The sequence below is a fragment of the Lepisma saccharinum genome, chromosome 2 (genome assembly GCF_977018435.1).
Source record: "Lepisma saccharinum chromosome 2, izLepSacc3.1, whole genome shotgun sequence".
NCBI classification, from domain to species: Eukaryota; Metazoa; Arthropoda; class Insecta; order Zygentoma; family Lepismatidae; genus Lepisma; species Lepisma saccharinum.
Window position 1 is genome coordinate 62,863,631 of NC_139230.1, and position 13,817 is coordinate 62,877,447.

The 13,817-nt window shown below is 36.0% G+C and overlaps 1 protein-coding gene across 1 annotated transcript in view; it reads left to right on the top strand.

Moving 5' to 3' along the window:
• The window catches only part of LOC145984440 (uncharacterized), a 46,803-nt gene extending 33,223 nt beyond the window's left edge, over positions 1 to 13,580 (top strand). The window contains exons 9-12 of the mRNA XM_083118103.1: positions 936 to 1,071; positions 6,279 to 6,351; positions 9,641 to 9,699; positions 13,368 to 13,580. Coding sequence (XP_082974229.1) covers positions 936 to 1,071; positions 6,279 to 6,351; positions 9,641 to 9,699; positions 13,368 to 13,430 — 331 coding nt within the window. The 3' untranslated portion in view covers positions 13,431 to 13,580. The remainder of the gene's footprint in view (positions 1 to 935; positions 1,072 to 6,278; positions 6,352 to 9,640; positions 9,700 to 13,367) is intronic.
• Positions 13,581 to 13,817: the final 237 nt, after the last annotated feature.

The window sequence follows — 13,817 nt, forward strand, 5'->3', positions numbered from 1 at the left end:
AGTTCTTCACAGGTGTTCTTTATTTCTCTTGCTTAAACTAAAACTTTGCAACTGGATGACCAAAGATGCATTTGGTTCACTTTATGAAGCAAACTGTTGGGGATTGAGGGTGGGGCCCTAATTGGGAATGGAAGGGGATTGTGGCAAGCACTACATAATTTCAAATTTTGTACTGAAGCCATCCTTGATGTTGCAGGTAATACTGAGGAAAGTAGCCTGGCATCTAAGGATTAAACTCTAGGTCCAGTTCAGGTTAGCCCCTTGAGCATAAAGTGCACTTAAAACAAACTTTGAGAAACATTTTTGGCTCACACCGAAGTGAGAATGCGAATAATTTGGTTACGTGAGAGATCTGACCAAAGGATGTACTGTTTACAAAGTGTGTAGTGATGCCTAAGTTTATGGGTAAAGTATTTTTCTATTCATTCACCTTTGTGATTTTTGTTGTAGAATGTGATGTTCTATACAATGCATATACATGTTAAATATCAAGGTATCAGGGGATGTAATGGCAATGAGTAATGAACGTCAGTGATGTGTTCTCTTAATGCACGAAATCACAAATATAGTGGCTCAGAAGAAAACTGTACTTTTAAAATGAGGACTTCTTTTCCACTAAGATTGAAACCCCTTGAAAACTTCCATCAATTGAATTTTCTTTCCATCCACCTTTTCCCATGAAACACAGAACTTTTCAAGATTTTGAAAATCAAATTGAATTTTATTATTCGATATGAGACAAATGCTTACTAAAAACGTAATATTTCTGATACTGTTTAAGAACATTTAGTATTGTTTTTGTATTATTTTTTTACATGAATTGAGGTTTCTGAGCACAGCTAATCAACTGACTGAATTGTTGATTTAATGTGGATAACTGATTACATAATAACAAGTAATGAAGTGCTATAATTTATTTAATTTCTAAATTTCAGTATGATAGTGACGTTGAGTGACAATGATGAACGTACCCATGCAGATTCACACAAGCAGAGAGGAAAATCTGGTGAAGGATATGAAGGAGAGAGAGAAGCAGAGAATGGTATTGATGGCACTCGAGATGAGGGAGGAGTAAGTCTTTCCATAAGAAACCATGCATTCACAAGTTGTGTAATTACTAGGGCTGAATTGTTGCAGATTCTGAGCTTTAAGTATCAGCCAATATTTTTCCTAGAGTCTGTGCATTTTTGTAGCGCCCAGTATTGTAGAAATTATGCAAAATTTGAAGGTTTTGTTTATATTGCACCATCATTGTGTGAAAAATAAATTTTGTTGTTAAATATATAATTTGTGCCCTACACATGTGATGGTGGAGAACAGTAGAAGTTTTAAGTGCTCCCCAAACTGTAAAAGTAGAGTCATGAACACTTATGGTTTGTAACAATCCCACTCTCAAAAGAATCATTACAACCCAGAAATGTCCATTACTGTACAAATGCATTTAAATGTACTTCATTATCATTATTAATTACTATTTTGAACAGCTTAATTTGTATCAGTGGAATACAAGAGTTTTGTACTAATTCAAAGTGGTATCGACCTAGTCCTGGTAAATATGCAAGAAAGTTTGCTGTGTTTTTTTTAAAGGTAGTACTGCACGACTTTATAAGTTTGTTCACATGATAAATGTTAGAATATTCCTACTCACCGAAACAAGGCCATGTGAATATGTGGTAAAATATTGCAAATGAAAATCCACATTTACGTCATATTTTTGGCATGAATTTTTTGTGAAGTTTGTGCATACCTCACAGGAATCATGGACAGGGAAAAATATTGGACAATAATATTGATTATTAATGTAAACTAATACAGCACTTGCAATATCAGTTCAGCTCCAATTGTACTAGTTGTACACTAGTCTAGTATTAACCATGTGCAGTTAATTTCCAATCTGATGTCTGTGATAGGGCTAAAGGTAAAAAGTTTCTTTACAATGTAGAATGAAAAATTTTTCTGACTATACACATCAAAGAATTTGGGAAGTTTTTATAGTTGAATGTAAGATAATGCAAAGTGATCATTCAGAAACTAAAAGAGTCATTGCCAGAGTAATCAATGTAACAATAAGTCTCATTTCCAGAATTCATGGATTATAGGTAGATGCTGTAAATAATATAATTTCAAAGGCCCACTGTTTTCATTGTCTGAGGTGTCTCATTCAGCCTTTGAGATGAATACATTTCAACCAGTGGCGTATGCTGGATTTAAAACCTGGGCTATCTCTTTTTATCATAATGTTCAAATGGGAGGCTCTTTTTCATTCAATTTCTTTGATTTTAAGGTGATTCGACATTGCGATTAAAAATACATACATTACAATTTACTAATAATTATAAAAATATCACTGTTTCATTAATATAGAAACAATAAGGAAAAATTTAAAATATTTCATGGTTATTTATAAAATATAGAGTCCCTTATTGTGAAATATTTATGTAGGCCTACGTGCGAGACTAAAATATATGTGTATAATAAACTTCTTACCTTGAATATTTAATTTTGACAGGAACTCCATTTTTCTCTTGGCAACCTCTGTGGTAAAATGGTTATTAGCACAGCGCACTATGATGCCAGGGGTCCCAGGCTCAAAACCAGGCATGGACATGGGTATTCTTTGTGAATGACCCTTCATGAATTTCATCGTATCGTCACTCATTCTCATCGTCGCAATTAGCTAAAGTGGCAGAAGAGCAACGCAAAATAACAAATCAAATCCATTCTTCTCTTCTTTGCGATGCCAGAGGCCTGCATATCTTCACGATTTGAAGTTTATCCTCATGCAAAAGCAGAGTAAATTGTTTCAGCAATAGTTCATTAATTATGTCATTCATTTTCGTTCACTACACGATGCAGCACAGATCATTCAAAACATATATACGTAATTCACTCACTCAATACATTTAAGAAAATCCACACATTAAGAAACCTAATTTTCTTAAACTTTCTTCAACGCAATTTCCACTCACAAATTGCCCTTTGTCATCTCCAGCCAGTCAGTCTACCCCAGCCTGTCATAAAAAAAAGCAGCAGAGGGGTTGAAAGAAAACATCTAAAAGTGGATTGGTTGAAGGTCAGCGGCCTGTGAGTTCTGCATGTGTTCGATGGGACAGTGTTGTTTTGGTCTAGAGGACAAATTCCATACCACATGCCAGCCACTCTTTTCCCGTTCCTGTAATAGTAGTTTAATTTCAAAATTTCCCTTAACCTGGGAAAATCCCATGCTGGTTACCACATTGGCATCGCTGTAAGGTTTTACCGCCGTTGTAAAACGAAGAGTTCCCTGTCTAAGAAGCCACTACAAATATGCCACCATCCACCTTCAGGAAGAAGGTGGGAAGAATTCGGGAAGAATTTTTCTGCTGAAGTCTGGTGGTAGTTTTAAAGGAAAGGAGTCCATCCCCATGTATAGAGCGAGCACAAGGAAAACAAACCTTGGACGGAAAATCCCTCGCAGCCTTTTCTTCCCTTCAGCTTGGGCCATGGAAGCGGGGAGTACGGTGCACAGGAGTCGCAGTTTTATACTATCATTTTTTCCCGCGGTCGTTGTTTGAGAGTGGAGCATCAATCACATTTGATAGTTGATTATTTTCTGTATTTAATCTGGGTTTCACTGATAGCCTAGGTAACCTAGAATATACGCACCTGATTTCAACCAAGTCAGGGTGGCAACAAACCTGGAAAACTGGGAAAAGTCCAAGGAATTTAAGAGCTCAAAAAAAAGGCAGGGAAATGTTAGGGAATTTTATCTTGATTGACGTTTTTTTGTTGTTGTTTCGATGGAATAATTGTGCCAGGTGTTTGTTTTGAAAGATGCCATTATGAATGCTGCATGGGAACAGGACCTCTTGTTTCTAAGGGAGATTTCACACCGAAGCAATACACGACATGTTGCACTAGCATTTCACACCAAAGAGACAAGCTCCACATGACATGCTGCAAGATACACTTGTTTCTTTGCCCAGTTTGCATGATAATACCGATAAAATTACATTAATAAATGTATTATTCACCCAAAAAATGCAACAAGTGACATTGTTATGTGTAAATCACATTGTAAAATTTGTGCAAGAGAGGAACAGGCATGTTGTGCATGAGGAAACTGAGATATCATATGCACTGACCTCAAACTGGAAGTGCAAAACTTTCTAGCCTCGATAAAGCAAAGACCTAAACACTGGAGAAATGGTTCTCAACCATTGTGAAAAAATGTCCCAGTAAATAAATAAATAAATAAATAAATAAATATCCTGGATTCAAAGAATTTTTCTTGTAAATGCCTAAGATTTTATACATGAATTAACATGTATCCATGAAATTAAATATTTAGAAATAAATTCTGGCATAATCATAAATAGTAATAATAGTTTGATTATGTGTAGGATTGTTGACAAATATAAAAATATATTCATGTCGAGGGGAATAAATAACGCGGTTGATAACATAAGACGTAAGCGAGTTACTAAAGATATATCCGCGAAACTTACTTGTAAATGTTCTATTAATTTTGGTGGCCTGCCACAATCCACTTGAGAACTCGATGCTCTACTGTTAGGTTGAGTTCTGGTTCCTGTTGTTGACTTCTGGTTCCTGTTGTTGTTTCCTCGACTACCACTAGGGGTGCTGGTGTAGCCATTTCATCTGCTGTGCACAGTGGGTTTGAGCTGTTGCAAAAGCGGGAGCCAAACATATGAGCCTGCCCACTGTCGATATTCAGTTCATGTGGAAAGTGCATAATAGCATGCGTCTCTTTGATTTTGGTGTTGATTAGGGTGTGTGATACGTGCCTAACTGAAACTTTTTGGATCATATTATGCACTTTCCGCACGAGCTGAATATTGACAGCGGGCAGGCTCATCATGTTTGGCTTCCACTATTACAACAGCTCAAACCCATCGTGTGCAGCAGATGAAATGGCTACCCCAGCACCCCTAGCGGTAGTCAAGGAAACAACAACAGGAACCGGAAGTCAACCTAACAGTAGAGCATAGATTTCCGAAGTGGATGGTAGCAGAGGCCACCAAAATTAATAGAATATTTAGAAGTAAGTTTCGCGGATATATCTTTAGTAACTCTCTTACGTCTTATATAAAAATATAGATGACGAAACAGTAACATTTTCTCCTTCTAATTAAGTGATCCCAGGTTTGATACCCGGTAGAGCAGGGTGACGACAGACCTGGATAACCTGGGAAAGTCAGGGAATTGGAGAGGTCAAAAAAAGTCAGGGAAATGTGGGAATTTTATCTTGATTGACAAATGTTTCTTTGTTGAACTATAGATGCAATGTGATGCAATGAACCTGCCAGACATTTCATTTTGACGAAGTCTTAATAAATGCTGAACTTAAATGGAAAATCATCTTGCCAGCCTTTGGCATAAATTTTAGGTCTCTATTATGCATTGGACACAAACACGGTGCCAGAAACAAGTGATGGAAGGTGAGGTGGTGGGGGAGGTGAAATTTCCATTGAGACAGACACATTTGACTAACCTCTAAATGTCACATTTAAAATGTACTGACATATTTTTTTTCTTGTCTATGTGAGCTATAAAAGGTCGGACCTATAGACCAGAACGGTGCACCTATTCTGACACCATCCAACAGATATACAACACCATAGTATGGCATTGTGTGGATATTATGAAGAAACATTGAAACGAATGAGGGCTTTTATCAATACTGAATGTTTTGTCGTATGCCGTAGAACGACATTTGATCCACCAAGTGTTTAGGCTCCATTGATGCATGTGCTTTTTATTTGATAAATGTCATTTGTCATTAATAATTAAAACAAGTCTAAATCTCTTGTTAAAGTACATCTTCAGTTTTCATTTGAACCAATCGTATGGTAGGGGTTTTACATTAAATAAAAATATATATTTTCTTAATTTCCAACTGTAGGGGGTGATTAGATACATGTTAAGAAAAAGGGGAAAATGGTCAAGAAAAAGAACAGCACAGTCAAGGTGAAAAAGTGACGAATTTTTGATTCGTTATTTTGGTTGACATCCTGTAATATCAAAGATATTTATACTGCAAAAGGGACACATGATGTTTTTGCAGATCTGTGAAATTCCCAGAATAAATAAAATGATGAGAAGAAAATAAAAAAGTTCATTAAATTTCAACCAGTACTCTCTGATGGCAATACTGCTGGTGTTGACCAATATCAATTTATTGCAACATCTCAGTCCTTATGTATACAATGCACTTTACTAATTTTATTAATTTAAAATAATCAGTAAAATACATATTGTTTTTTTTTTTTTTGCAGGTTCGTGGGGTGAAGGTGTTTCGCTCAAAAGGAATGCACAAAGAGTTTCCTCCTGGTCTGCAAGGTGTTGGAGGCAAGTAATTAAATTAATTAATTAATAAACTACACTAGCAAGATTGTATCCATGTTCATAATTATGTATGTAATGCCAGGATGTGTAGAGTTTTTATTTAAATGGTGATAAGTGCTCTTGTCTGGCGATAAGCACATAGGTTAATTCCATTGTGGATAGTGCAAGGGAAAAGTCTTGTCATATCTGATACAAACTTACCCAATCAGCCCAATCACAAAACTGAAATTTTTATACACTGATAGAAACACTTAAATAGTCTTTCTTCATATTACAGGGTGGCTACTCACAAGAAATTCCTTGAATTCCAGGAATTATGCATGAATGTTATGTGATTTTTTTCTCCGTAGACGTGAAAAATTGCAACTTTTATTCATCAAAATCTCATTAAATTTATACATATTTACTAATGCCCTGAGGCAAATTTATCACAGTTCAGCATGGAAAATAAAACTGAATTCTCTCAGTTTGTTTGCTTTCTTATTGTCCTTTGCAGAAAAATCTGCATAACAGACAGACAGAAGATTATTGCAGATGATAGGTAAATTTGAGATTGGAATTCTTAAACAATTATCATTTTTTTTCATAGATTAATATGTCCCGTAGCATTTGTGACTTGTGTTTGTAGATGTATTTTGAGTCTGAGTATGTGAAATGGCAAATGTAAATTCTGCATCTTAAATTAAATATTTTATATATATATTGAATTGAATTAGAATTTTTGAATAAATTGGAATCGCACAGGCTCTTTATATTGTTAACCCTTCAGGACTCAGGTGGGGTGGTGTGATACACCCAAAAAATTTTACTTTTAGTTGTTGCCGATACAGTGTGCATCAGATTGCTTTCTACCTTTACCAAAACAAGTTAACAAGGAAAAATGTAACCTATGTCCACACTCTATGGACAGAAGTCCAAAATTGAATTGAAAAAGTGCAAGGGGATTATGTGTATGGAACATCTTATGCTATGTTTTAGTAATTGTGCGGCTCAAAGTGAGATCGGTTAACGATGCCACTATCTAATCAAAGTGACTGTACATTTCTTAACTCAATATTTCATGTTTCTATGATATGCACTCTTCACTACTTCTGATAATTCTTTTCGTTGTGTACTGTTATTACTTGATATATGAAGAAAGACAAAATGGACTTCGAACAGGTGTTCTCAGGTTACCAGCCAGGTTAAATTGGAGTTACCTTCCAACGTTTCTCATCTTCAGAGAATGTTAAAATGGAGACCAGTGTGGGTTTATATATGTATGACTATGATGCGGCTGCGTTTGGACTCTGTCTTTCTATTGGCTCACTTTGGATCCTGGTGTTCTCATTAGCTGGTGTCTTGTTTTTACGAAGTAGTGGGTTCCAGGCGTGACTGAGCTGGAGTCTCACGTCCCTGTTGAGATTGGTGCTTTCCCGTGAAATGGCTATGGCTTGCTTTACCCGTTGGTCCCAGTGACCGGCACATTTAGCTATTATTTTGGTGTCGGCAAATAAAATCCTGTGTCACTCGGTGATGCTGTGTTCCTCAAGTCCTAACTTTTCTGGTTGGAACAATCGGATATTATGCTGATGTTCATTCCATTGCTGCACTCCTCTCTTTCCATGGTGTTCCAATCTTGTCCTCTTTTCCTAACACTCTCCACAATCTGCTCTTTACACCGACATCTTGGCATCCCCCTTGGCCTTATTCCCACTCCTTGTGCATGGTAAGCTCTTACTGGTAGTCTTTCTGCATCCATCCTCTTCATGTGTCCGAACCACCTCATCTCTGCCTGATCTATTCTGTCCTGAAGCTTCACTACACCCACTGTCTGTCGGATCTCCTCATTCCTTATTCTATCCCTTCTAGTCTTCCTTAATATACCCCTTAAAAATTTAATCACTGCCTGCATCTTTCTTTCGTCTCTTCTTTCATTGTGCAAATCTCTGCTCTATACATAATTATTGGCACATAGTATGTGTTGTATATTACCTTCTTGCATTTAATAGGCACATCCCTGTTCCATCACTTTGGTATAGTCCACCACCCATTTGTCCTCTTCTGTTTACCTCATTCTTCCACATCTCTCAATTATGCTTCCTAGATATTTGAAGCTCTCCACTACCCTCAACTCTTCCATGTCCATTTTTATTCTTGGTTCATTCTCGCTCTTTTCTGCACTGAATATCATTCCTGCTCTTTTGATTTCCTCATTACAACTATCAAGCTGTCTCTGTACTTCTTCTTCCCTGTTCCCCATATTACTAAGTCATCAACAAACAACATGGCCTTCATCTCTTCCTCTCCTATCTTCTTCCCCACCTCTTTGTTAATTCCATCCATTGTAATTATGAAGAGCAGTGGGGAAAGTGAACTTCCCTGTTTAGTCCATTACTTATACTGAACCACTCTGTTCTTCCCACTGGTGTCTTCACACGGCTCTGGTTGGCCTTGAATGTGCTCTGCACTCTACACACTATCTCTTCCTTGACTCCTTTCTTTCTTAGAGCCTTCCAAATCTGTGTTCTGTCCATGCTATTGTATGCCTTTCCTATATCTAGGAATGCCATAATCAAATTATTTCCATACTCATAGTGCCTTTTCTGCATTTGCCTTATGGTGAATATCAGATCTTCTGTTGATCTGCCTCTTCTAAATACATACTGTTCCTCTCTCATGTTCAGCTCTGTTACTTCCCTTCTTCCTTTCTCTAATATTTTCTCATACACCTTTGCTGAGTGGTACATAAGTGTTATTCCTCTGAGGAAAACAAGTAAACTCTAGAAATTCATGTTAATTGTTCTTTCCATCACACTCAGAATTCAGAACTTTTTTTATACATTATTGCTCAAGGACACAAGTAACACTATGATATCTCCCCAATAGCATATTTGTAACATTGTCGCCTTGTAATCAAGGGATCCTGTGTTTGATACCTAGTGGAGTTATGTAGTGGTTCAGGTCTCATTTTAAACTGTATATCCAGTCACGATTAGCCTGTCTGTGCATAAAGTGGACTTAAAACAACAACTCGACCAACCAACAAGTAACACTATATTGGAATGTAAAATTGTTCTAATTAATTGTCAGAGATGTCAGATTATTTTTACTTAACCAAACAATTGAACTGTATGATGTTGTATTTTAGTTGTTTTTGTATTGTTTTCCTACTTTGATCACCTACTCATTGATCAGGATTGATGATTTCATGTGCATGAAAATTTGATATTTTTTTTATTTCATAGGTATTTATCATGTTTGTTAATACATCAAATGTAATTTTCACTATCATATTTTCATCCATCCACAGATCGCCGTTCTTCCACAGTGCCACAAAAGGAGACAGGAAGGTTGTGGTCAGATGAGCAGGTATGTTGTGTCAGTTCTGTGTGTCAGCACAGAATTCATTTGTGCCAGAACAGTAAAACACTTCCATTGTGTTATGGAAAACACAAATGTACACATTTTTACTAAAATTCTCATCTTGTCCATGTTGTTGTGACCTTCATAATGCACTACAAAGTCCGAGGACTCAGGGTTTGGATGGATCAGCCATCAACTGCCTGAGGTTTTGTGTAAAGGGGCCTTGTATCAGATGTTAATTAGGTCTTTAGTGTTTATTACTCGCTTATTTAGAAGTATGGATTTCAATTTTTCAAGATTCCATGAATTCATCTGTACAATATTATTTGTTATTTATAAACATTCATAAAATCTACTCCAAATCACTGATAAGCAGGGTGGATGAAAATCATTTTTGATGTTTTTTTTATTTAAATCAGATTTTTTTTTATTTAATCAATTTTTTAAAATTATTTGTATGCTTGTTGACATCATGGATATGTTTATGAATGTGTTAATGGAACTACATAATTTCAGTAACTTTTCTTCCAATATATAAAGCATTCTACAATTGTAACTTAAAATATATTTTATAGTTTTTGTGACTGAATTTTGGCAATTTTTTAATGCAAAATATCAGCTGCCATGTTTATTTACAGTTAGTTTAATGATAATGACACTATTTACGGTTTAACGTAATTAGTATTTTGTATATTTTTCTACACAAATTGTTTGCTACTTTTGCCAATAAAAATTATTGAATTTTAAATCATGCAAAATTTAGGTGTGTTTACAGTTAACATATTACATTTCCTTTCATATGAGCTTCACTTCATCAGTAAATGTGTTTTGTTTCCATTCTTAGAGCCTAATAAACCCCATTAAATAACTATAATGCACTTTCACCAAAAGGGATTCTGATATCTACAAAATACTCATGCACATTATTCTATAAATTGTTTATTTAAATCAATCCACCTTTCTGGTAAGTGAGAAATGAAAAATTTTGAAGCAAAAATTAAAAGAAGGAAGACAGCAGCAGAAACTTTTGCATTGAGAAATTACATTTTATCCATTCCAAATCTGTGCATCCTAGTTCAAAATCTGTTCCTGTATCACAATACTGTAGTTGGTTACCCCTCTTGTGATTCTTTTTTCCCATTGTGGGTTGCTTCCAAACTGAATTTTTGGTCTAAATAATGAAAGTGTGATTTTCAGGATCATACAATAATTACAGTCAAAGTAAAAATGTACAAAGATGTGAATGTGAGACATGCAAAGTGGCACAGTGTGAAGTACTTATGTACTTATGTAGTACTGATTCCCATTAGTGCATTTTTAGCTTTTTTTCTAATGGTCTGGGCAAAGGACAGTCCCACGTTCTCATTTCTTATACTTGTTCACTTTGTCTGTAATTATCATCATCAATTTTTAATTTACCCTGTACTGTGTGGTATTGCAATGCTATAGAATATTCCAGCCCAAGAATGTGGCATTTTCGGCTACCAATGAGGCTTGAAAGGTGCTCGATACATTGAAAATTTAAGCACATTAGATTGAAACTTACCTATTTCCAACAACACCCCTCTTTGCATTTTTTTTGCAATGTGCACTAATAATGGAGTTGTCTGTGGGAAAAGACATTTGAATCAGTCTGTATTTCTAATAACTGAAAATTTAAACATCATATTCATATACATTAATTCAGCCAGTATTATACATGATATCCGTTAGACTTTTACTTTTGAATATTAGGAATTTGTCTGTCAAACTCTGTCATCGTGTATTATCTAATGTTCTCTACCCTAACCTAACCTAACCTAACCTAAATCTAAAATAACTTCGGATCCCACTGGTGTTCCAATTTTAAATTTTGTACAGTTATTGAGTAATATCATATGTATGAAATATATACACTATCTGGCCATTCGTCACCGGACACCTGGAACGAGTACTTTAATCCGGTTTCAGGCGTCCGTCAGTATCGTGTGGGGCCACCTTTCGCAGCAAGTACAGCCGCAACCCTCTGAGGAAGACTGTCCACCAAATTGCGATAGGTTTCGACGGGAATCCTGCTCCATTCCTCTTGCAAAGCGGCGAACAACTCTTTAGTGTTTTTTGGGCGGTGTGGCCTGGCTCTCAACCGGCGCTCCAACTCGTCCCAAAGATGCTCAATCGTGTTGAGATCAGGACTTTGGGCGGGCCAATCAAGTTTTTGCACACCCATATCCTCGAACCACGTGTTGATCACACCTGCCGTATGACATGGGGCATTGTCGTGCTGAAACAGATAAGGACCACTACCGAATTGTGCCCACAATGTCGGTAGCGCAGAATTGTCCAGGATCGTTTGGTATGCATCTGCATTCATGTTTCCACGCACTAACACAAGAGGACCAAGACCATACCAGAGAAGCACGACCACACCATGATGCCACCTGATGGGGTGTCCGGTGACGAATGGCCAGATAGTGTATATATATATATTTAAAATTAAAAGACCTGTTTTTGAGAAAATAGCTACCAAAATTTTCTTTACATCACCTTCAATTGTTTTTTTTTTACGCCGACATAGGCATGCTATGTGTCATGTGAAAGAGCACTTCAAAATCTTTCTATGAATCACATCAATAGGTGCCCTGATTGTCAAAATATTGCAATTTAAAGTCAACAAGATGTTGGAAAAAAAACAGTCAAAATTGCAGTTTGCAACACTGTAATTTTGGAAATACAAAATATATGGATCTGCAACTTTGCATATTTTCCTACCTCAGGTGGCCCTTCCAGTATGCCAAATTTCAAACGAATCAAAATATGTAAGGTTGAAAACTGCCTCTTCATTTGTTGATTTCACATGGAATGGCCCCACAGTGACTGTGGAGACATAATGTTTATCATTGTTCACATTAAAGAAAAATGTAGGTACACTCCAGCCTGCACCAGCTCTGGCTGATAACCCCACCCTAAAATTAAAAACAAGGTAGGAACCAATGAACATATGTCTGTCCGCTTAAGTTCACAAATTTTCCTGAGTTTTTCTCGTGTTGGTTGAGCTGTACTGACAGTGAACATGGATTCTTTACATATCTGTAAAGACGATTTGATACAGCAGATGTTCATAAGTAATACTTTCAAATATGGTGTTTCTGGCATCTGAAACCATTGCTCTCATATTTCCACTCAAATCATATAGTGTAAACAAAGTTAAAACATTACAGAATAGTCTTGAAGTTTGTTTGAAAATACTGAAAATCCTGAGAAAATCAGTACGTTTATTATTTATTGATTGAATTTAAAATTTGTGGTACATCAGACACTAAAGTATTTTGACTTCAGTTAAATGCTGAGGCTCTAAAGGGGCACTCAGCACAAACAAGGATAAAACACAGGACAACACACACAGTCCTACAAAGATTATACTGGCCAGATGCCAGAGCCTCATTAGTCTGCAAAGTGCAGTCCAAGGTGTACTAAATGGAAGTGAGTTTAACAAGAGTGTACTATGTGGAAGGGCCACCCTTTACACCTCGGTAGGTATTTGTTAGATAGATAAATTTGTATTTAATTTCTTACCATTCAAGATATTGGTTCATAACTCCCCATCTGTCCCACACCTTGTATTGTGACTAGAAATATTTTTGTAATGACTGGACTTTCCTAACTATATATTTATTGTATCGTTCTTGTTCTTTCAGCTCGATGCCCTTTTACGCATGGCGGACTTTATTTGTATGGGAGGTAATAATAGCTCCATGTAAGATTTTCTTTAGTGTTTGCATTTTGTTGTTTAATAAGTATAGTGAGATTTTGTAAACTTCGTTTGAAACTTTTTGGAGCAACTTCCAGTGAATTTGATGTCTTTGTTCAACACAGTTCATATTAGCTAGTTATCAAGCACGAAGGGCTTTCTAGATAGTTTATTTGTTTACATTTTAAGTAAAGAAAATTGTATTTTCGAAAGTGATATTAAAAATAAATTCATTTGAGTCAACATCTTGTGTCTTTAATGGTAACTCTTTTTTATGAAGATGATATATTATTCCTATTGTACATTTTTTTTTATTTTCTTAAATTTTGGCTGTCACATACATGTTACATCTTTGACAAGAGCATCATGCAGGGTCAATCCATACCATAAAAAACAA